At 38.4% G+C, this 22,164-nt stretch overlaps 1 protein-coding gene across 1 annotated transcript in view; it reads left to right on the top strand.

Moving 5' to 3' along the window:
• The window catches only part of fgd (faciogenital dysplasia), a 98,471-nt gene extending 77,744 nt beyond the window's left edge, over positions 1-20,727 (top strand). The window contains exons 6-19 of the mRNA XM_041800205.1: positions 1,306-1,442; positions 2,382-2,538; positions 3,999-4,137; positions 7,868-7,926; positions 8,419-8,565; positions 8,655-8,747; positions 8,850-8,929; positions 11,898-11,928; positions 12,500-12,604; positions 13,061-13,114; positions 15,973-16,074; positions 16,228-16,356; positions 17,424-17,564; positions 19,184-20,727. Of these exons, the coding sequence (XP_041656139.1) occupies positions 1,306-1,442; positions 2,382-2,538; positions 3,999-4,137; positions 7,868-7,926; positions 8,419-8,565; positions 8,655-8,747; positions 8,850-8,929; positions 11,898-11,928; positions 12,500-12,604; positions 13,061-13,114; positions 15,973-16,074; positions 16,228-16,356; positions 17,424-17,564; positions 19,184-19,429 (1,620 nt within the window). The 3' untranslated portion in view covers positions 19,430-20,727. The remainder of the gene's footprint in view (positions 1-1,305; positions 1,443-2,381; positions 2,539-3,998; positions 4,138-7,867; positions 7,927-8,418; positions 8,566-8,654; positions 8,748-8,849; positions 8,930-11,897; positions 11,929-12,499; positions 12,605-13,060; positions 13,115-15,972; positions 16,075-16,227; positions 16,357-17,423; positions 17,565-19,183) is intronic.
• Positions 20,728-22,164: the final 1,437 nt, after the last annotated feature.

Here is a 22,164-nt window from a genome sequence, read left to right as displayed (position 1 = left end):
AATAAACAACCTGGTTGGGATTCATATTCTCTTGTTGTTAATGCACATTAAGGAAAGATCATAATTCACTGTGAAAGCCCCATGGGTATCAAAAGTTGCTCACTATTTTGAATACCCAAAGGGTACCACTCAGTATTTTGAGTAAACTTTAAATGACTTACTTTTAGCTTGTACTCAGGTAGATTTATAGACCAGTGCTACTTCTACTTAAGATAATTTTAACTAAAGTAACTGTACTTTTATTTGAGTACCATAGGCTGGCACATTTTCACCTCTGATAAGAATTCTTAACATTTCTTTTTTGAAGTTTTAGGGAATTGGTGAGGATTTTGGAAAGGAACATTTCAAAGAAATTTAAAACTTTTAGTTAAAATTTTGTTTGTGTGTGGCCTTAACAAGTCCTGGTAGTCCATCCTTTCTGACTGAAGACCCCCAACAACTGACCAACTGGCTGACACAGTCAAATCGTATCCAGTGCTGGATTTTGTGTGGAATCAGAACATTTGGGAGATTTATGGATATCATTTATGGTGAAAATGATTTCCCGTTGAAAGACATGGCTGAGCTTTTAAACGTACCAGACACTATGTAACCAAAATAAGAAGGAGAAACTAAAAATGCGTTCCAAACGAAAGCTCAGGTCTCAGGTTGTAATCCATGTGTTTCCACATGTTGAATAGAGCTTGTCATGACTAGCTGCATCGTTTACACCTAAAGAAAATTAGATGATGATTCCACCTCTCAGGAGATTTGCCTTTCCCTGTGTTCTATTGTTTTAAACTGAAAATTTTTCTTTTTTAGGCTAAAACAAGTGGTCATGGGACACTGATATGTGCTCTGAGTTACAATGATGATCATTTTCAGGATATTTGTGTAATTTTCTTGGCTGTGGTACTAAACCGGGAATTCTTCTTTAAGCTGCTGTGAGAGAAGGCATGAGTTGCAGCCCTAATGTGCTGTAGTTCCAGTGGATTTATCGGGGTCATGAATTATTTTTAGCATGACAGTCCCAAATGGTATCAGATATACTTAGCTTCTGTTACTTCTTTTTGACTTGACAACTGTTTGAAATTGAAAAATTAGAAAAGTTTTAAAGGCAATAATCAGCAAGTATTTTAAGTGATAGTATATCAAGTTTAGCAATGTAAATGATGTTTTAACTGAAGATGCTAAAGTTTTGTTTCCAAACATGTTTGTGTCTCAGTTTATTTTTACATGCCTACCTTTTGAATACCAATGACTTTTGAATTTTTTCAAACAGTTTCTTGCCTTTTTGTATCTGATTGTTTTGTTTTTCCTCTGCAGGTATTTTGCACTAAGCTCACAGAAGCTGGAATCCCTCAGGACGTCATTACAGGGATCTTCTCCAACATCTCCTCCATCTACTGCTTCCATGACAAGTTCCTGCTCCCTGAGCTCAAAACACGAATAACTGGAGAATGGTGAGCGAAACAAGAATGAATGCACTGCGGTTTTAAGGTTTACTCAAGTATCAGTGTGACCATTGAAGTTTGGCTGCTTGGTTCAGCTGTAAGGCTGAGAAAACAGGGGAATACTGGAGGGAATCACTGCCCATTATAAATCCGAGTTCAGTAACTAGGTTATGAGTTTGGTGTGTGTGTGTGTCAGAGCTTGTGAATGCAGAACAAGCAGGAAATCATCCTACAGTGTGAGTAATTGTGCCAGAATCTGGCTCCATATTAACAGTAAACAATGAATTCTCTGGAGAGGTGTGGTTGGGAAATTACCTTTCACAGAAAAGTTTCCTCACAGACTTTCAAAAATGTAAAGATGAATTTGCTGGAGTTTGAAAGACTAAAATGGGTACACATAATGAAAAGACAGAAAAGGTTACCTAAGAGATGATCATGAGATGAGTCTTAGTTAAATGGGGCTTCATTTCTTTTTCTGCTTTAGAGTGTTACTGATGCTTCTTCTCTCATTTACCTTTAAAATTTTGAATCTACTAAAGATAAAAGTAGCTGTATTTAAAGGTATTTTTTAGGACTGAATTAATTTAACTCCAGTAAACACTCTAATATTTTTGTTTTACATTTCTTTTATAAGCTCCTAAAATGCACATGGCATAGTAAAAGATTTAAAAGAATTCACTTTCAGGGACTGGTAGCCTTGTGGTTATTTTATGTCAGAGACTGATCCTGTTGCTCTTTTTCTGCATGTTATTCCCCACTTTTTCTTCCCATTTTTCAACTTTACCCATTGCCCTATCCTGTCAGAATAAAGTCATAAAAGCCCAAGAAAACAAAAAAATGCTATAGAACTCACCCCATTTTGAATCAAGCATACACTGTGCACAGACTGATGAACTAATTAATTAACTGATGGCATTTATTCATCATTTTTATGTTGTTTCTCTGTAGGGACTCGACCCCTCGTATCGGAGACATCCTCCAGAAACTGGCTCCATTTATGAAGATGTACGGAGAATATGTGAAGAACTTTGACAGAGCCATGGACTTGGTCAACACCTGGACCCAGAGATCATCACAGTTCAAGAGTGTTGTCCAGAATATACAGGTAAATATTAAATAAACACCTGTATTTTTAATGGTCCTCACCTGTGTGTGCATATACAAAAGCTGGCTCTGTGGTCGGAATCAAGCTGAACTCATTGGAGGATGAGGTGGAGAGATGCACATTGAAGAAGGTGGAGGCCATTCTAAGGACAATGGATCATCCACTTCATATCTCCCTAAATGACCAAAGAAACAACAGTGTTGGACAGCTCCTATCTCTGTGCTGCAGGACAGAAAGATTTAGAAAATCTTTCATTCCATCAGCAATTAGACTTTATAATTCTACCGTTAACGGATGAGAGAGACTCCAGACAATTGAATTTCCCTGCGGGGATAAATAAAGTTATTGTATTGTATTGTACTGTATTGTATACAGCTGCATTCAGACAGACCCCCTTCACTTTTTCAATTTTGTTATGTTGCATCCTGAGTTGTATAAATGCGTTTTTTTTTCTCTCATTAATCTACACTGAGAACCCCATAAAGGCAAAATGAAAACAGAATTTTTTGAAGTGTTTGCATATTTCTTTCAAAGAAAATCTTTCGTTTTAGCCTAAATCCTCAAATCTTTTTGAATATGACGTAACATGCTTTGCTCACCTGGATGGGGGGAATTTTCTGCTATTCTTCTTTGCAAATCCTCTCAAGCTCAGTCAGGTTGGATGGGGACCGTCACTGGACAGACATTTTCAGGTCTCTCCAGATATGTTAAAATAGATTGTCCCTAAGCCGCTCCTAAGTTTACTTAGCTGAGTGCTCAGGGTCTTTGTCATTGTTGGAAGGTGAACCTTTGGCCCAGTCTGAGGTTCCTTGTTTCTCACAGTTTGAAAGTCCTTCAGGAGTTTTTTTTTTTTAAACTCCAAGCTGGCTTTCATGTGTTTTGCACTGAGGAAAGGCTTTCGTCTAGCCACTCTGCCTCAAGCTCAGATCAGTGGAGGGTTGCAGGACCACTGGAGCTCAGTCTTAATGACGGACAGATTCTTGGTCACCTCTCTCACTAAGGCCCTTCTCCCCTGTTTGCTTAGCTTGGCTGGCTGACCAGCTCTTGGAAGAGTCCCAGTTGTGCCAGACTTCTTCCACTTAAGAATTATGGAGGCCCCTGTGCTCTTGGGAGCCTTCAGTGCAACAGACATTTTTTGTTGCCTTTCCCAGATCTTTGCATTGCAACAATACTGTCTCTGAGCTCTGCAGAACCCCCATGGGGTTCTGAGTTTAGATTAATGAGATAAAAGAATGATTTAAAGGATTCTAGCACCAGGCTACAGCTTTAAAAATTGAAAAGTGTGAAGGGGGTCTGAATACTTTCTGAGTGCACTGTATGTCTCTGGTCATTTAAATAACATTATGACCTGCTTTTCTGATACAAAGCCGTTCTTAAAGCAGGTTTTGCATCTTCTGCAGCCTCTGAACTTCACATACAAAGCTGTTTTCAAGTTTTTGTTTTTGTTTTTGCTCCAAAAGAAACAGGACGTGTGTGGGAACCTGACGTTGCAACACCACATGCTGGAGCCGGTCCAGAGGATTCCTCGCTACGAGCTGTTGCTCAAAGACTACCTGAAGAAGCTACCTGAAGATGCTCTGGACCGAAAAGACGCAGAGAGTGAGACATTTAACCAGACTTTTTTTTTCTCTTTCTGTTGCATAACCTTTGATCTGTCACAGCAAATTGACTGCAGGTTTCAGAGAAATACTCTAGCATGCTGTTTGACTTCCTGTCGACCTGTTTTTACTTCTGCTTCCCCTCAACCTTTACCTATTGTTGGTATGATCAATGAGGTGCCCTCAGTTTTGTGTAGAGTCCATGCTTTAATGCACTTACAATTTGTCTCACCTTATTAGTTCCTTATTGTTGAACTTCATGTAAAATACCTTGTGAAATTTTTAAAAGTGCTTTACACAACAGTACTTATCTTTGCAAAAATGATCTCCACCATTCAGCTGATATTAATATTACAAGGTGATATGACCATTAAAAAGGTCAAAAAAGATCCAAAAGGAGAAGCGCTGGTACAGATTCCCATTCCAAAAGGGTTTTGAAATACAAAATGCATCTGCTTGAATTTATAAAGGTTAAGTACAACAACTGTGAAGCAGCATAGCTTTTTTAACAAAGGAGAGATTAGAGAGAGTGTTTGTTGTAAATTTTGGGGTAAAAAGTAAAAAATGTGCATGTAAACATTAAGATCTTACTTTCTGGTCCTGGTCACATACTGCAACTATACTCCTTCATGGGATTGGCTCCTTTCTGCTCCACTTCTACTTAGCATATCACAAACCTGATTTGGGAGCTGGTTGATGAGATTTCGTCCACATGACTGTGATTCTTTGGCTCCTGGGTGCTTATTAGTTTTCTGGATTTTTGAAGCTTTGAACAACATAATATGATTACACACTTAAATACAATTCACAGAAAATTCAGATAGATAGAAAGTGAATGAAATACCAGGAACTGATTTCCCTTAAACTGCTTTAATTCCTGCTTAAATGGTTAGTAGAGCCACAGTTTGTATCCAGATTCTGCCTGACAGAATGTTTTTGAAAATGTCATGTGAGAAAGTGGGGCAGTTGGGGAGGCAAAAACCTACCCAGTTATGGTAGTGTTGTAGATGATCAGGGGGGTTAACTGACCTTTAAATCCAAGGAGCTTCACAAACTAGCACACGTCATTTTTTTTGCAGTCTATTTGTATTTCTAGGGGTGAACCATAATATTGAAAGGACAGTGCATCGTTGTCCTGACTCTCGTGTTAAAATAAAAGTTAAAAGTTTACCTTATAGTTAGTGGCTTTTTTTTTAAATGAGTGAAAAAAATATCACCATGATCGTTAAACGATTGTTGTGCAGTGACTCAGTTATGGCAGAGTCTCTGTATTGCGATAATATCATTATAACCATGAGCCACATATCAGGTATCATTGTATCGTATCATATTGTGTTGCAAGTTACCTTTGAATTCCCAGGTTTATTATTAAGAAAGACTAAAAACTGATAAAAACAGGAGTTGTTTCGGTCATAATGATATAATGTCAAAAGACTTTTGAGCTCCAGCCTCTCACGATGCCTTGGTTTTAATCTTCCTCTAATAATACCTTCCCTCATTATCTAGCTTGCCTACTCCCTATAAAGATAGATTCCACTCTTCACATCAGCTCATGTGGCTTTATGACCACATATTAAATTTTACATGATACTAATGTCCTCCCACATCCTTGTGTCCATTTCCCAGAGAATATAAGCTCACCACATAGGGTTGTTCAGGGAGGTTTTTTCTCTCCTCCACTCCAGCTGACGTGCAAGTTTATCACACTTGTTTTGGCCTCATTTCCTGCGGCTGTGTGTCTCTTCTGTTTATGTAGGCCATGATTAAGATGGCTGACTCAGGTGCTCCCAGACTTTAGTATGAGGCTCTGGATGAGCTAACAGCCAGACTAATGCAGTCCGAGTGTTTCATGGTGAGACTTTGCATTTTTGGTCGATTTGTACGGCAACAGCTTGTGTTCAAAAACCCTGGCAATTCTTGATACAAGGACTTATCATTATTGTCAAATAGTCAACAATTAATAAAAATGTAAAGTTTTCATGCAAGTTAAAGTACATCTCGTGGTACTGGTATTATTTTGGTACCAGATTTCAATACTCATCCCTAGCTTTACAGTGCCTGGTTGTCATGCTGTAATGTAATCAAATGGGGGCTGTAGCACATATAAAAGCTGTTTAATAAACAACATTAAATCATGAAAGACGAAATGCAATCTGTGGCAGATTACACTGAATCATTACAGACTGTATAGGTTTCAAGAAATAACATCTCCTCTCTCTAAGTTAAGAAACATGCATTGTTAAGTAAATTAGCAGCTAAACTGTCTTTTTTACTAACAATATTCAGTTAAATTGATCTTTCTTAAGATAAAATTACTGCAATGCTAAACTAGTTAGCCTGTAAATGACAATTTCTATTATGTGCGAGCATCAGGCTAACAAAGTTATATGTATATGTGAGTTGATAAGGGGAAAACATAATTAAAAAGTACTTTTACTTGAATATTTATCCTCGAGGCACAGATAGCCTAGCAGTTAGGTCGCGCCCTATGTACAGGGGCAGCCCATGTTCACGTCTGGCCTGTGGCTCCTCTCCCCCACTCTCTCATACCTGCTTACAAATCTATCCTCTGTCCTCCTCTGTAAATAAAGGCATGAAAAAGCCTATAAAAATATATATCTTTAGAATTTTCATCATCACTACAGCACAATGAAATACTATATGATACAATGGCCTACGATGGGTTACAAATGGGTTACAATATGGTACAATATGATAAGATAAAACAGTCTTGTATGCATGATTTCTGTATGTAGTAATGCAGCTTGTTGGGCTGCATCTCCAGTCTGGTATCCCATCTGTAGATTAAGACACTGATGGATGTCTACAGAGCAGGAAAGTGATGGCTACTATGTCTTAATAAAGCAACATGTAAAATCACACACTCTTACACAGAAAGCTACACACACACACACACATGCATGCACAGGAGATAAACATTGTTGTAAAAGACATGAACAGACATCACCTTTCATTCAAAAGCCCATCAAATAAAAGGAGAACTCACCATCAGTGATTGCTTCTTCATTTTTAGTTCTGCTCAGTTTCACCTGTTTGGGATCCCTCTCTTGTTTTATCCATTTTTATTCTCGCCGCTTTTTTCTGAACTTTTTCTGTCACTCACGTTGAATTTGGAGGAGTAAAGATTTGTGAGCAGCTTTGAATTGTCAGTCTATTGTTATTTGGTTGCTCGATACGATACGATACGATACGATACAATACATTACGATGCATCCTCCACATCTTTCCTGTGTCATACATGATGTGAAACAAGAGGATATTAAACAGTATGTTTCAATACAATACATACGATACAATAAAATATGGTGCAATATGACACGATACGGTACAGAAAATCTTTTTGAATCATAACAGCAGCCAGACTGATATGTAGCTACAAAAGGCTTATAACTGGAGATGAAATTTAATGTAATATGAAGACAATGTGTTATGAACTGCCAAGATGAGTGTGAATGCCATGGCTTTTTTTGTTTTGTTTTGCTTTTTTGTCTTTTTTGCTGTTTGTTTTCTCCTTGTTTTGTTTTGCTATTTGTTTGTGGTTGTTATTTTTGCTTGTTTTCCTTGTGCAAGAGTGTAAACATCGTGACTTGTTTACCCATTGTATTAATGTAAGAAATGTATATATAATTGTGAATAGGGGCTTGGTACACTGTAAAAAAATAAAAGCATAAAAAAATAATAACATTTTTCTATGTGAATTCTTCTTACAGAGGCACTGGAGCTGATCTCTACAGCAGCTAACCATTCAAATGCAGCAATCAGGAAAATGGTAAGACTTCACTCAGCCATAAATTCCATGTTTTAATCCCTTTTTTGCCCTCTATACTTTCTTCTGTTTCACTGTAAGAGCAGCTGATGTATTACCCAACACAGAATTGCTCATGCTCTTCTGTCTGTCAGCAACATTGCAAGAGTTTGTCTGGGGGAGTCAACATGTTGAATTAGTACAGACAGGATGTTGCCGTTTCCTGCCTCGAGTTTCACAGCTTGAGGAAGCCTTGCTGACTCTGTTTAACACTCGTCCTCTACATCTCTTTCCTGTGTCTGGCCGTGCTACTCACAACCTTGAAACAACTTTAGCAAATGTATTTCTGAATCAATAAAGAAATATAATACCTGCTCTTTGCCCTGCTGAAAACTCCATGAAAGAATGAGAGACTAGGCTGATAATAAAACAACCCCCTCTAGTGGAGCTCCATCTGCCTCATGTGTTGTTTCTATGCCTGGTTTTCTCATCTTGCTGTTGTACATTTATCTTCAGGAGAAGATGCACAAGCTGCTGGAGGTTTATGAGAGGCTTGGAGGAGAAGAAGACATCGTAAACCCAGCCAATGAGCTCATCAAAGAAGGACATATCAAGAAGATGTCAGCCAAAAATGGAACAGCACAAGACAGATACCTCTACTTGGTGAGAGCCAGAGGTGTTAAATTAGAGAAAATCTCCCTTTTTATTGGTTCCTGTGTCTGACTATCTGATATTTTCTTCCTCTGATCTAGTTCAACAATATGTTGCTATACTGCGTGCCTAAACTCAGACTGATGGGACAGAAGTTCAGTGTCAGAGAGAGGATCGACATCGCTGGCATGGAGGTGCAGATCTGCTTCTTCTTCTGTTCTGCTAGATGCTTTTTTCCTTTCTTTTCTTTTGCTTGTGCAGCTGGGTCTGATTCATTCTCTGTTTCTTGGCCTTAGGTGCAGGAAAATGTGAAGCAGAACCTTCCTCATACGTTTGCCATCACTGGAAAGCAGCGTTCACTTGAGCTGCAGGCCAGGTAAGAGCTTTAAATTATTTGTTGCAAGAAACTCTCAGGATATGTCAAAAGGTAACTTAAAATAAAGATAGAGTAAAAATAAATGAGGTATAATATGAATGTGTGCTTAGAATCATTTATTAAACATGAATTTTGTATCATTTTTTTAAGCAGGAATTTTATTTACATTTTCTCCTATCAAAACCTTTTTTATACTTAACACACACACAATAACAGACCACAATAACATTGTAAACACTTTATTTTCTTTTCTACTGTAACAGACAAATATTTGAAATCAAAACACTCTAGAAATAGTTTTTTATACACAAAATAACTGCACAACATTAATACCAGCACTTTAAATTGTTGCAGCTTGTGAAAACCCTTAGCTTGCTACATTCATAGCATGTTAGGTTAAACCAAACAACAATACAAGGCTCCATTTTTGAGGGGGATACCCCTGTTCAAAATGAATGTAAGTCTAGGATGGTAGAGGTTTATCCATGATTAAAATGTTTACACTTTGATGACATGTGCATTGATTTTCAAACAGTTTTCAAATTTTAGATTGTTTAACCATCATCAGTAATACATCACAAATCAAATGACTATTCAGGTTTTAATACTAAAATGATTTATCCTGTAATGCAGTTCAATAGAGCAAACAGTGTTTGTATCATAAAAGACACTCTGATAGGCTGCATAGTTAATACATGAATAGGGGCATATAATATTCACTTGAGAACTTTTTTCCTTTTTGTATTTGCTGGTATAAATTCATTTTAGACTTTACAATGTGTAGATGGATGATTAACACTGTGACAACTTTTTTAAGTGAAAGCAGTACATTTCCATATACTGATATATAAATTTAGATTGTGTCAGATTAGTTATAAACCTCAGTGCCCCATGGCCTACAGCGCTCATTCCCAAAGTCTGGGTCGGGATCCTTATTTGGGTCGGGGGAATTTTTTTGGGTCGCCAAATTATTTTTCAGAATGATGTTTTATTATACAGTGCTTAACAAATTTATTAGACCACCCTAACCCTAACCAAAGTAAGGTTTATGCCACAGCTGCCCGAAATGAACAGCATTGGTAATGACCAAAATCATTTGTTATATTTCTGCAATGGTTAATATACCAATATGTAGAAGCTCTTTAACCCAAATGATATTTTTAATGCTAAAAAATAATAATTATTGTTATCCATGAATTTTCAAATTTACTGATTTACAAAAAGACTGAAAAAATAGTAAAGCACATAAAAATTTCTTGATTAATATGTCATATTATAGTTATTTACTTGCATTCATGAAGAGAAAAATGAGTTTTAGTGGTTGAATGTTATGCTAGATTAATTTCTGACTTCTCAGAGAAACCCAGTGAGCCGGCTCAAATTTAGGTGAATTCAGTTTGAAATTCCTCATTCCTGTTCAAAATGGTAAAACGTGGAGAGCTCACTGAAAATGAAAGAGTCAGCATTAAAGCACTTCATGATGCTGGATGGTCTTTGAGACAAATCTGGCAGGTGGTCTAATAAATTTAAGCTCTGTATACAATATATTCACATGGGGGGGGCTCCACCCTATCACACTCACCTTCTTAGCCACAAGAAAACAAACAAAAAACCCTGGATGGCAAAAGTCCCAGTAATTGATGCTTGGTAAATAGAAAAAAGAATACATTTTTCCAGACCAGATAGCTACTGAGGACTCAGGGGCCCAGGCATACAAAGATAGCTTGTAAAACAGAAAGTGCCGGGTCAGGACCAGCTTTAGTCCAAAATTAATGTTACCCCAGCCATCAGCTCAACCAACCAGCCAAGGACGGGACTAAGGCAGACTTGATCATCAATAATGTACAAAAAACTACACTTTTGGATCACAGTGGTAGGTACCTCATAAAAAGTGGGTCACCAGAGAAAAGTTGGGAAACACTGGTATGCAGTATCAAAAGATTTAAGGCATGGAGAAGAGGAATGCGTATCATTGGCCTCATAGCATAATTGCCTGAGTCATATTTTAAAGTTTTCAGAAAAAAAGAAAAAACACATGTTTTGGAAAACACAGGATTTTTTAATTTATACTTTAACATTAAGTTCTACCAGATGCATGAACAAGTTTCTTTAAAAAAAAAAAAGCCACAACAAAGAGTACTTAGTGAATAAGAGTGACTTAGTAGGTAATAACTGATTGATGACTTAAGCATATAGTGTGTATGGACTTTAACAAGCTCTCTGATTGGCTGAGGATATAGGCAATAGGTCACAATGAATCAACAGCGTTAGGAGAGTAGGGTTAGACAGGTGTCACAATTTGACTTAGGCAATTATCATCCTGAAACGTATTAATAGAAGGAAGGTTCAACAACTTTTTCTTTGAGTTTGAGAACATTGCAAGTTTGCATTTCTCAGGATTTAGCATCAATTTTAACTCAAGATAACTTTGCTGTAAATAATAAAGCCATATAGCTTTACTAATACAAACGTGACTCTTTGTTTTCAGAGAATCGTAGTAATCTTTTACAGAAAGAAGCATTTCTGTATGAAAACGTGCCTTTTTTTCATTTGATCAAATATCCTGGATTATAGATACATGTATGACATTTGTGATAAAACAAAAATCAATCCACATTACAGGGACTTATGAATATTTTAATCAAGGATTTACCTCCAGCTGTCATAGACTTATGTTTATTTTGAACTGCAGCAACCCCTCTTTATATGCTCTTTATGGCACTTATAATGATGTTTTTCCCGTTTGAACAGGCAGCATCTATGTGTAAGATATCTATGTCTGCTACCACAATTAGCCGGCTAACTCATGTTTGCTGTTACAGAGCTTCAACTACACTTGCTTTTGCTTTACGCTGCAAGAGTGTGAACTCAGATTATGAATATTTATTATGATATGCATCAAATGCCAATTAGATTTTCTTTATTGCAGTTTAGGCTAATAAACTTGTGTTATTATTGTGTTTTACAGGACTGCTGAGGAGAAGGAAGACTGGATACAGGCAAGGATCACATCCCAACACCTCTGCACTTACAGTCACCCTTTCACATGTAGCATTGAGGCCCTTTGCCTGTAGTTCTGATTTATTAGAGAATTGAATTAGCAAGATTTCCTCCCCACACTCATTCAGAGTGTTTGGGAATTAAATTCTCTAATAAAGCCCCTCATTATTGCTCATTTAGCCCATTACGGCAGAGAAAAGCTGATTAAAACATTTTGCAGGATTGTAGGGAGGGTAGGATGGGGAATGGGAGGGATTTTGTTTTTGTTATTAAACTGTAAGCATCAGAGACAGGTTTAAATAAAAACTGGAAGGTTACAAAGTAAGGGACAACTGTATGAAACCTTAGAGGTTTTGAAGGGGGAATTTATATCTTACCTTACTACATAATCCTTTGATGCAAAATAACAGAATTTTTAAAAGAGTAGATCAAACCGTTTTGCTTCTGGTGTAAGAATGCAGTTTAAAATACATACATACAAATAAAAGCATTATCAATAATCCCTTTTTTTGTCTTCCTCTGTGATCTCTCCCCTCCTCCTCTTCTGTCTACTACCCCTCTGACTCTCAGGTGATCCTGGCCACCATTGAACGGCACAAACAAAACAGTGAAACCTTCAACAAAGCTTTCAACAGCTCCTTCTCCCGGGAAGATGACCACGTCCCTGAGTCACCGGTCAGTCCTGCTCTTTCTTAATCAACCACTTCATTGATCATTCGATTAGAAAGTCATCTGGCTTGATGAATCATAGGAAACTTGTGGTAGACCAAACGGGTCGGTCATAGTCTGGTCTTTGTCTTCCTGAACAGCTCTCCATCTATGGATGTAGTAGTAGTATCAGACATATAAAGAGGCTCTTTCTTTCCGTCCCTGACAGTAGCAACACGTAGCGTCTGCGAGTCCCATCTCCAAGAACCCTCTCATGACCTAATAGGGAAAGCCCGAGTCAAAGTGTATACAAAACTCTTATGGACCTGCTTTGACCCACTTTGGGCTGACTGAGGCTGGGCACAGGCCAAGTCTAACTTCACACAAGCCAGAGGATTTGGCTTAGACTGACACCTAGTGGTAGAAACGTCTCACTGCAGGCAAAAGCTGCTGGTACCCATAACGTTTGTATTTGTTCTTCAGGGTCCCTGGTGCAACACATCTATCGACTCAGATGGTGAAAGACTGCATGAAAGGGTAAGTTACTAATGGATCTGTAGTGAAGACATTTTCCTGCTAATGTTTAAGTAGTTCTTGTTTGCAACGTGTGGTATTTGATTTATGGATCATGAAAATACAACACAATACAAACAAATAAATAACTTCAATAGACTTTACCTCCACATTGAATTATGATTAATGTCATCAAGACCTCTTTTGTCATTAAGTGTACTTTAAATATGCTCTGTCGAGTTCAGTAGTGCATTTTATTCAGGAAAAAAAGAGTAATGGATATGGATATGTGGACGTACTAGGAGTTCTGGTGCTTATTTCTTTCTGGTAAATTTTCGACCATTGCAAAATTCTGAGCTGATTTACACCTGGTTTTATTTAAAATGGCAGTAAGCAACATAAACATTCCAATGGCAAAAACACAGAGCAAGCATGTGCATGGACTTGAGTATCCCAGTTTTTATCAGGTCCTTTTAAAGCCCTCTGGTTTGTGTTTGGGCGTTTAAGCATATCCCAGTTTCATAAACCAGGATTAACATTCTGATTTTGAGAAACCTGATTTTGCTGCCTGGGGAACTCCTACAGAAAACAGAATAAGGTGACATATAATACCTCACCCCATTTTCTGACAGCTGATGACAACCTGTACAGGCTCAGCCAAGTGACATATCAGCGAATAAACACAGCAGCAGTTACAAGACAGTTTTACTTCTGGATCGGTGAAGGAGCCAAGATTTATCTTTTAGTAAAGAAATAATTGAATATGATTGGATGCTTAGTCAGGAGAAAGCATCAAAATGCTGTCAGAGATGAGGACATGTTTGTTTGAGACACAATGTCTCCTTTGCAATCATAGCATTAATAGTGCCAAGCCCATAATAAGCCATAACGGCGTCATTTTGCCCTCATTACAAAATTGCTGTGCTTTGTGTTGTAAAAAATAAACATTGCAGGCTCAATGCAAATAAAATGCGTAATCAGAGCCCAGGATACTTGAATTTGATACTTGAATGCTGGGATGTGAATAGGCAGGTTTTTCTGTGTTTACGTTAACACCATATCCTAAATATGATAAAAACCAGGACAAGGCTCTCATAACTGGGGTACTCAAGACCATGTAAATATACTCATACAAGCTGAATGATGCTTGACTGGGCCAGGAAACCCAAATATTCTCCTTCAGTGGCTGTGATTGGCTTGTTGCATCCAAGCTAATAAATTAATTCAGACCTGGATTTTTTTTTTAATTAACTAAATATAAAGTAGGATGGTCACTGACATGGATGAGACACACTATTCAAAGGAATATTTCAGTTTTATATTGAAGGTGACATTTAGTGATCATGATTTGTTTATAGTAAAATTTTAACAAAATAATGTTACAAATTGTAGAATTATTTACATTTTTACATAAGATAGACTACTATTTTTTTGATCTAAGTAGAAGTTAAACACTTGAAAGTGCTAAGAGGGGCACCATAGAGGTTTGGCTCTTGGTAGAGCATTTACAGAGGCTACAGTCCCTGATGCACTGGTTGCAGGATCAAAATCCAATTCTGGCTCCAGTTTGTGCATCTTTCCCTCCCCACTCTCGCTCCCCATATTTACTGTCTCTTCAGATGTTCTGTACCAGGATTGTGTCTAAAGCCTCCCACAGACTGTGTGTTTTTAACAATCTTACAAGTTTCTGCCATGCTTCACTGTGCGACACGAATCTCATCAACATCCAGTTTGATGTGTGTACGATGACAACTCCCTCTAAATGCTGCTGAATCGCAGGCTAGGATGTACATCAGTATGTAAAAAATTAAATTAAAAATGAGTGTACACCACATCGGTGTGCATCCATCTATGCTGCCAGTGATGTGAGAAATAATGAAGCAAAGCAACATCAAAGCTGTTGTAATTGTAGCGTCCATATGCTTAGAAAAACATCTGAGATCAAGATTTTCATCCTTGTTGGAATCCCACAAACTTCTGTTTTTTGGCATAGTCTAATGTTAACTTGTTTTTGTGTTGGCACAAGTGTAGTGTTTATTGTTGTGCCATTTCCTGCTGCATTCCTATTGGTTGATTAGTTGGATTAGGTCGTAGCAGCAGTCACATAGTGAGATGGTCATCCTAAATTTCTAACACTGTCAGAATTTTATCCCAGGCTATTTTTGGTTGTAAGACCATGACAACAGCCATCCGTCAGCCTGTCTCACAGTGCGATGTAGGACAGGAATGGCAATGGAGTGGGTTGTGTTTTCTTGTTTTTTGGCACTGGTATTCTGAGAATAGACAAGACAACTTTTTTAATCTAAAAAAGAGAGCTGTGAAAAAAGATAGCAGAGAAATTCAGTAACTGTTTTAGAGCATCCTACTCTCAATAAGAATAAAACAGAATTATTGGTGAGAAGGGTAGGAAACAAATGGATTTCCTTCTTTCAGTTTCCTTGTAAAATGATGTGTTGGGCTTTGTAACAGATGTTTTTGTTGTAATTCAGGGCAATGATTTTAAGGTTGGATCTTTGGGTCATTGATAGTGTGTCACAAAAGTAAAAGATCCATCTTCTGCTTCTCTCATCCAAAAAAAGAAGCCAGGAGCTCTTTCGGTTGAGGTTTAAAACAAACCAAAACATTTAACTCTGTCTTACAGTGAATCTATAGTAACATTCAGACTGCTGTAGATAGAGTTGTCTTTAGAAAATGATATGTGTGTCTGTCTCTGTCTTTCTGTCTGACATTGTTCTTAGAAAGGTGTTATGGAAGACAGGCAGCCAGGCAAACAAAGGACGAAGCACGTCAATCCCTCAGACATTCCTTGGTTAATCTGTGCTCAAACTAAACAGGCCACAGACCTTAACACGTGACTGTTCTTTTACATATGTTTTTTCCAGAAAAGTTCTAGGAAAAAGGACAAAGAGAAGCAAACGTGTAAGGGCTGCAACGAGACGTTCAACTTCACCAAACGCAAACACCACTGCAAGTCCTGTGGAGCGGTGAGCACAGCTGAAAATCTGGAAACTTGTTTGGTTGGACTGATGGAGGGAGAAGTCTGGGAACAAGTGGAACATTTATTTCACACATTTAACTGTGAACAACCTCGCAGCCTTTCATCACTGTTTCTCTTTTCTCTCCGTGTCCTTCTGCAGGCCATCTGTGCAAAGTGTTCGAAGACCTTGGACAACAAAACGAGCCGAGTGTGTCCGGAGTGTTTCGAAGCCAGTCTCAGCCTAGAGAATCTGGGTGTTGGTGAACAGAAGAGGAAAGCTCTGCCGGAGGTGAGACAAACAAAAGCAGCAACATTGCTGCATGATCATTATGGTGTAGTTTCTGATGGTTAATGGTAGGCCAATGAGAGTCCAGCAGTTTCACCTCACAAGAATGGCCCAGATAGATGGACAGACAATCAAAAACATAAGGCCTACAGTCTCTGTTGTTGCCATTATAGAGGCATAATAAACTAAGACAAATAGACAGTTTAATTAAGTCTAGTATAAAATATCCTTGTAATACTAATGACACTCTTTGACATCATTGCACGCAGACATAAACATCCATTAAACAGCCCATGTTTATTTGGGATCTAACCTGTTTTTACTTTGGAGCGTCTTTCTTTTTGATGACTAATAATAAAATTAGACATCAGCTTAAAGAAGACTAAGCTGACTCAGCAGCATGGCTGCCTTATTTGTCTGCCTTTTTGTCTGTTTATAGGCATCAAATCTGCTGGTTCAGTTCAGTTTATTTCACAGGGGACATGCACAGCTCAACTGTAGAGCCAGAGTTAGCTTTATAGTCGATCTATGTTGTGCCTGGCAGGTGGTTTTTAAGAATCATACATTACCCAGTAAATGAAGGAAATACAAACTTCACAAACAGTAAATGACATAAAAGGGTAAATTATAAACGACTTTATATCTCCTTCAGATTCTTTTAAGTACCAAAAGCTTGTGCAGTCTCTGATGGTTGAGTCAGCTTTCTTTTTTTTTTTTCTCGCAGTGATCAGATCCCAAGCAGAAAATAGAAAAGCTCAGCTGCAGTAAGCTCTGTCACCACATGGGGGAGCTGTAGGCCACATATGGGAACTCAGAGGGCAGCAGGAGTTTGGACACCTGAGCAACAAATCACATTGTGTCCTACTTTGTTGTTTTGTAATCTTAGATCACTAATCAAAAGCTAATTTAAATCAGTATAATGCCCAGGATTCAACAAAGATATTACACAGGAAATGACTAAATTCTACTTTTAAGTTCAATGATCAGTCTCAGTCAGGTATGCCTAAATATTCTCTATATTATAAAAGCTGACTTTTTACATGAATTTCTGTACTATTTTGTCTTTCTAGAGACAGACTTCTCTGATGGGGGAGAACTGTCTAATATGTGGCCACCTTCAAGTTCAGGAGAAAGGGAAGAGCTGGACCAAGATGTGGGTGGCTGTCACTAAGACCGAGCCGCTGGTGCTCTACATACAGAGCAATGGACAGGTAAGAGTTCAGGATTCGCACATCCATTTACACACAAACTCTGGGGAAAGTGTTTTGGCATTTGCAAGTTACGATCCTGTTATGTATTAGAAAATAAACAATAAATTTTTGGGAAATGTACAGTGCATTCAGAAAGTATTCAGGAAGAAGTTTGGTACATCTAGAACTCTTCCAGAGCTGGTCACCTGGCCAAACTGAGCAATCAGTGGAGAAGGGCCTTAGTCATAGAGGTGACAAAGAACCCAATTGTCACTCTGACTGAGCTCCTGAGATCCTGTGTGGAGATGGGACAAAGCTCCAGAAAGACAGCCATCACTGCAGCCCTCCACTGATCTGGGCTTTATGGCAGAGTGACTAGACATAAGGCTCTCAGTGCAAACACATGAAAGCCCACTTGGAGTTTTGCAATAAAGCACCTGAATGACTCTCAGACCATGAGAAACAAGATTCTCTGGTCTGATGAAACCAAGATTCAATTGTTAACCTCTATTCTAGATTTTATGTCTGGCTTAAACCAGGCACAGCTCATCACTTGCTCAATACCATCCCAACAGTAAAGCATGGTGGTGGCAGCATCATGCTGTGGGAATGTTTCTAAGCAGCAGTGATTTGGAGACTGGTCAGGGTTAAGAGAAAGCTGTTTCCTCTCAATATTTAAAAAGGTTCTGTGGTTAAGTTCATATCATAATTCTCTATCTATTTTAAAATTTTAAAAAGTGGAATTTCAAAAAGGGAAAAAACGTATCAAACTACAGAAACTATGAGACTGATCTCAAGTTTTGAAAATATTGATCATTCAACAGCCCTAATGAACACACAAACTTTTGATACAATACCAAAATGCATATATTTTACTACACTTTGTTCCCTTTACTAATCATTGTGTAAATAAACACAATAAAAATGCTCCACATAGACACAAAACAAGTTGCATAAGGAGCAGATCCTCTTATTACACGTCTGGCCTTTCTTCACGCCCCGTGTACTGTACTTCCACCTTTTGAAGCATGACCTCTGTACAATATGGTGCCTGTGCACATCAGTAAGTATGTGTGAGTCATATCCATCTGATCCTGTAGCGCCAGGCTGTCTCTGTAGATTTGGGCCAGGAGGATTTGTTTGTCCTGAATCCGACCTCAGGTAGAGCTGCTGCTTCTTTCGACGAAACTGCTCCACAGTGTGGCTACACCCTGGTTTGCACTGATCTATGGATTTCCAGTAGTTCCTTGAAATCTTGGCTATGAATGAAGGATTAATCCACCCAGAACATCTCTCAGAGATTCATTTTAGTACTTGTTTACATGCCTGCCTAACATGAAAAAAAAAGATTTCCCAAGTAGTCACGTTTGGAAAGCTTTATGCTGTGATTCATCAGAAGGAAAGTCAGCCTGATAAAGCCTCTCTTGCTTTCATTTTCAAGACTAATATCCCAATCCTGCTGCCATTCCAAAGATTAGGATTAAGGGAGTTGGACGAGCATTTCCTGATTATGCAGAGGAAAGAGGGGGAAGGGAGAGAGGACGACAGGCTTTACTATACATGAAAGTGAAAAGACAGGCTGTTACTGCTATTGACTGTATATTTCAACCATCATTGACTCATTCTACTTATCTCTGTAGGAGTCCAAGGGTGCGCGGGCAGTTCCTCTCCCTGGATTCGAGGTGGCCGCGGCTTCATCATCAGCAGGCGACAAATCGGAGTTGAAACACGCAGTGCGGCTCAGTCACACTCAGCAAACTTTGCTCCTAAGTGCCCAGGATGCAGAACTTCAGGCAAAGTGGTTGGATGTGCTCTTTAAAGCCGCCCGCGGAGAGACGCCCACAGAGGCATCGAACAGCCTGACTGAACACAGGAAGAGCCAGTAGTGGCCATATTGGCGCAGCAGGAACTCCCTCCCTCCCCCTTCCTCCCTACTCTCTCCTGTGTATAGAGCACACATTACTTGAATTCACTTTACCTTGGCACTTTTTTGTTTTGTTTTGTATTTCCCCCCTTCCAAAGGACCACTCAATCCTCCCTATGCCACTTCAGTCTTCATCATGACCACACAGATACTTCTTCCTCTTCATTTCTATCTTTCTGTCTCTCTCAAACACACAAAAACAGAACTTTCCTGTTAAACCATCGTTGTTTGTGTGGTAAGGATGATTTTATGACTCTCAGTGTTTCAGCAGCCAGAGAGGACTAAATGTTTTATTTGTAATATAGCTAAAGAAGTTTTTTTTTAAAAGATGAAGTTTCTTGTACATTATGAGACCGTGTTGTGAAGCATTAAATCTAATGTGTCCATTTTCCCATTGGTGTGAGAGTGAGTATGTATGTTTGAGCGTGAGTTCCCTCCTGTGTTTATTAAGTATTGAATGTTAGTGTAAGTAAAAACCTGCGCCGTCTCTCTGTTCTCCTCCCTCCTGTTGGGAACACAGTGGCAGTTCGATGGGTATTGTACAGTATGTATACTATAGTGCGATGTAAGGAAAAAAAAGACATTTTAACTTAAAAAGACACAGAGATGTGTACGCTTGTGGCTGGCCACCTGATGCTCCCACTGTCAGCTCCTCTTTATTGGTAATAACTCCTCCATCTTCATCTTTAGATCTCTAATCTCAGACTGATCCAGCACATTTCCTCTCTTTCATTATTGTGATTAGTCCACAGCCAGGGTGGCATCACGTGGCATCAACTCTTACCCCAGGTTCAGTCACTCAATATCTCAACTTGTACACAGGCTGAATAAATCCCTTCTATGTTATTCTCTCTCTCTCTATTTCTGCATAGCAACCATTTCCCTGCTTCCCTGCCCATGGTGATGTGATGGAAACCAAGTACTGTACTGTAAAACTGTTTATTCTGCCTTGCCCCCCGTGCCCTGCTCCTATCAGCACCAGCCTTTAAGCAAACGTAGCAAAAAAAGAAAAACAATAATAACTGTCATTGGATCTCTTTGTGCATGTAAACTCTTTCATATTTATGTACCGTGCTATGAAATCTTTGCCCCCTGTCCCTCTTTTTTATGCTCCAGGATTCATTCTCGTTTTACTGTAAGTGAGCAAAGTCAGCAGTGAGTGTTTTTTAAGACATGGATTGTGCACAGTGGAAAAGCAGTCGAGCATATCATCAATAAAACAGATGTTGTGATCATACAGTACCATGCTGTTTAACAAGATGCTCATGTGTTAGTGTCTTCTTTATTCTCCCATAGGAATGCACTCTTTTTGAAAGGGAAAGCCCTGTCAGCCAACATATACACTATATGGACAAAAGTATTCAGCCACCTGACAGTTACATCTCGCCATCTCCTTTCCAGTTCATCCCAAAGGTGGTAACCATCACAGTACCACACTTGAAATCACTGAGCTCTTCACCAGTGTTTGAGACTGCAAGGCTAGGGACCTGATTTTATACACCTGTGGCAACAGGTCTGATGGAAACACCTGATTGCAATAATTAACAGGTGTGGCCAAATACCTCTGTCCATATAGTGTATGCTCAAGTCACTCCAGCCACAGCTGTAAGGATATCATACACAAGACAGCAGATGACATAATGCCAGCAGGTATTTAAACCCTTAAGCTGATGGGATTAAAGAGGATTAAAAACTGTGCAGAATATAGTGAATGTGTGCAACAAGGTCCCTGTCCTGTGTGTAATAATGCGTGCCATCTAGGGTAACTACTGTATGCTTGCAGCTCTCTTTATTTTATGTTAAATGCTTGCTATCAGTATGAGCACAAAGCTGAGAAGTGCAACCCCAAAAGGAGTTTGGCCTCCTCAAAGGAAGTCATTACTTCACTAAATATTTACATAGGCTATATTTTAGGGAGCCTTCTCAGGACCCTCTTGGGAAAGTATGCCTCAGTTTAAATTTTTTTCTTTCCCTTCATACACTAGTTCTAGGCAAAAGACCTATGTATAAACTTTCCATTATTAATACAGTGTATTAGGGCCCCTCTAGAAAAAGATAATAAAGAGGATATTTTAATTTTTCAAGAAAAAAAAAACAGTTTAAAAAAATTGTTAATTTGGACTTTTTTTTTCTTTTTTTTTTTTGCTGAAGAAAATGACTTCTTAGGTTTGCCCTGATATGGTTCCATGTACTATTTCTAATCATGATTTTTAGAAAATATTCACATCTAAATTTGACATCAGAGCAGGCACCCTACCTTAGATCTTTGACTTCCCCAGAACCCAAGTCTGGGAGCCACCGTTTTAGACTTAGACTTATAACAAGACAAACAGCTGGCTCTACAATACATTTTAGATGTGTTTTTGTTTTTGTTTTATTTTTATTAAATTGAGAAAAAATCAAAGTTGTGTTTTATTACATTATTTCAAAAATATATTTCTAACAGAGTCAAACTAAACTTCATCTGCCTGTTTAAGATCTACAAACATCACTACAACAATCTGCTGACAGACAACAAGCTCTGTAGAGCACTAAATTCAACATATGACCCTTTTTAATGGAGCTTATGAGGAAAAAAACAAAAAGGAACTTCAGCCTAATTTTGTCTGTTTGTTCTACTTAAAACTCCACTGATTTATCTGTAGATTCAATATTTACAGCTGTTATATCCACTGTTAAAATCAGAAAGTTAAATAT

The sequence above is a fragment of the Cheilinus undulatus genome, linkage group 11 (genome assembly GCF_018320785.1).
Source record: "Cheilinus undulatus linkage group 11, ASM1832078v1, whole genome shotgun sequence".
NCBI lineage: Eukaryota > Metazoa > Chordata > Actinopteri > Labriformes > Labridae > Cheilinus > Cheilinus undulatus.
Note: the sequence above shows the minus strand (reverse complement) of the source record. Positions and strands in the feature narration are given on the sequence as shown.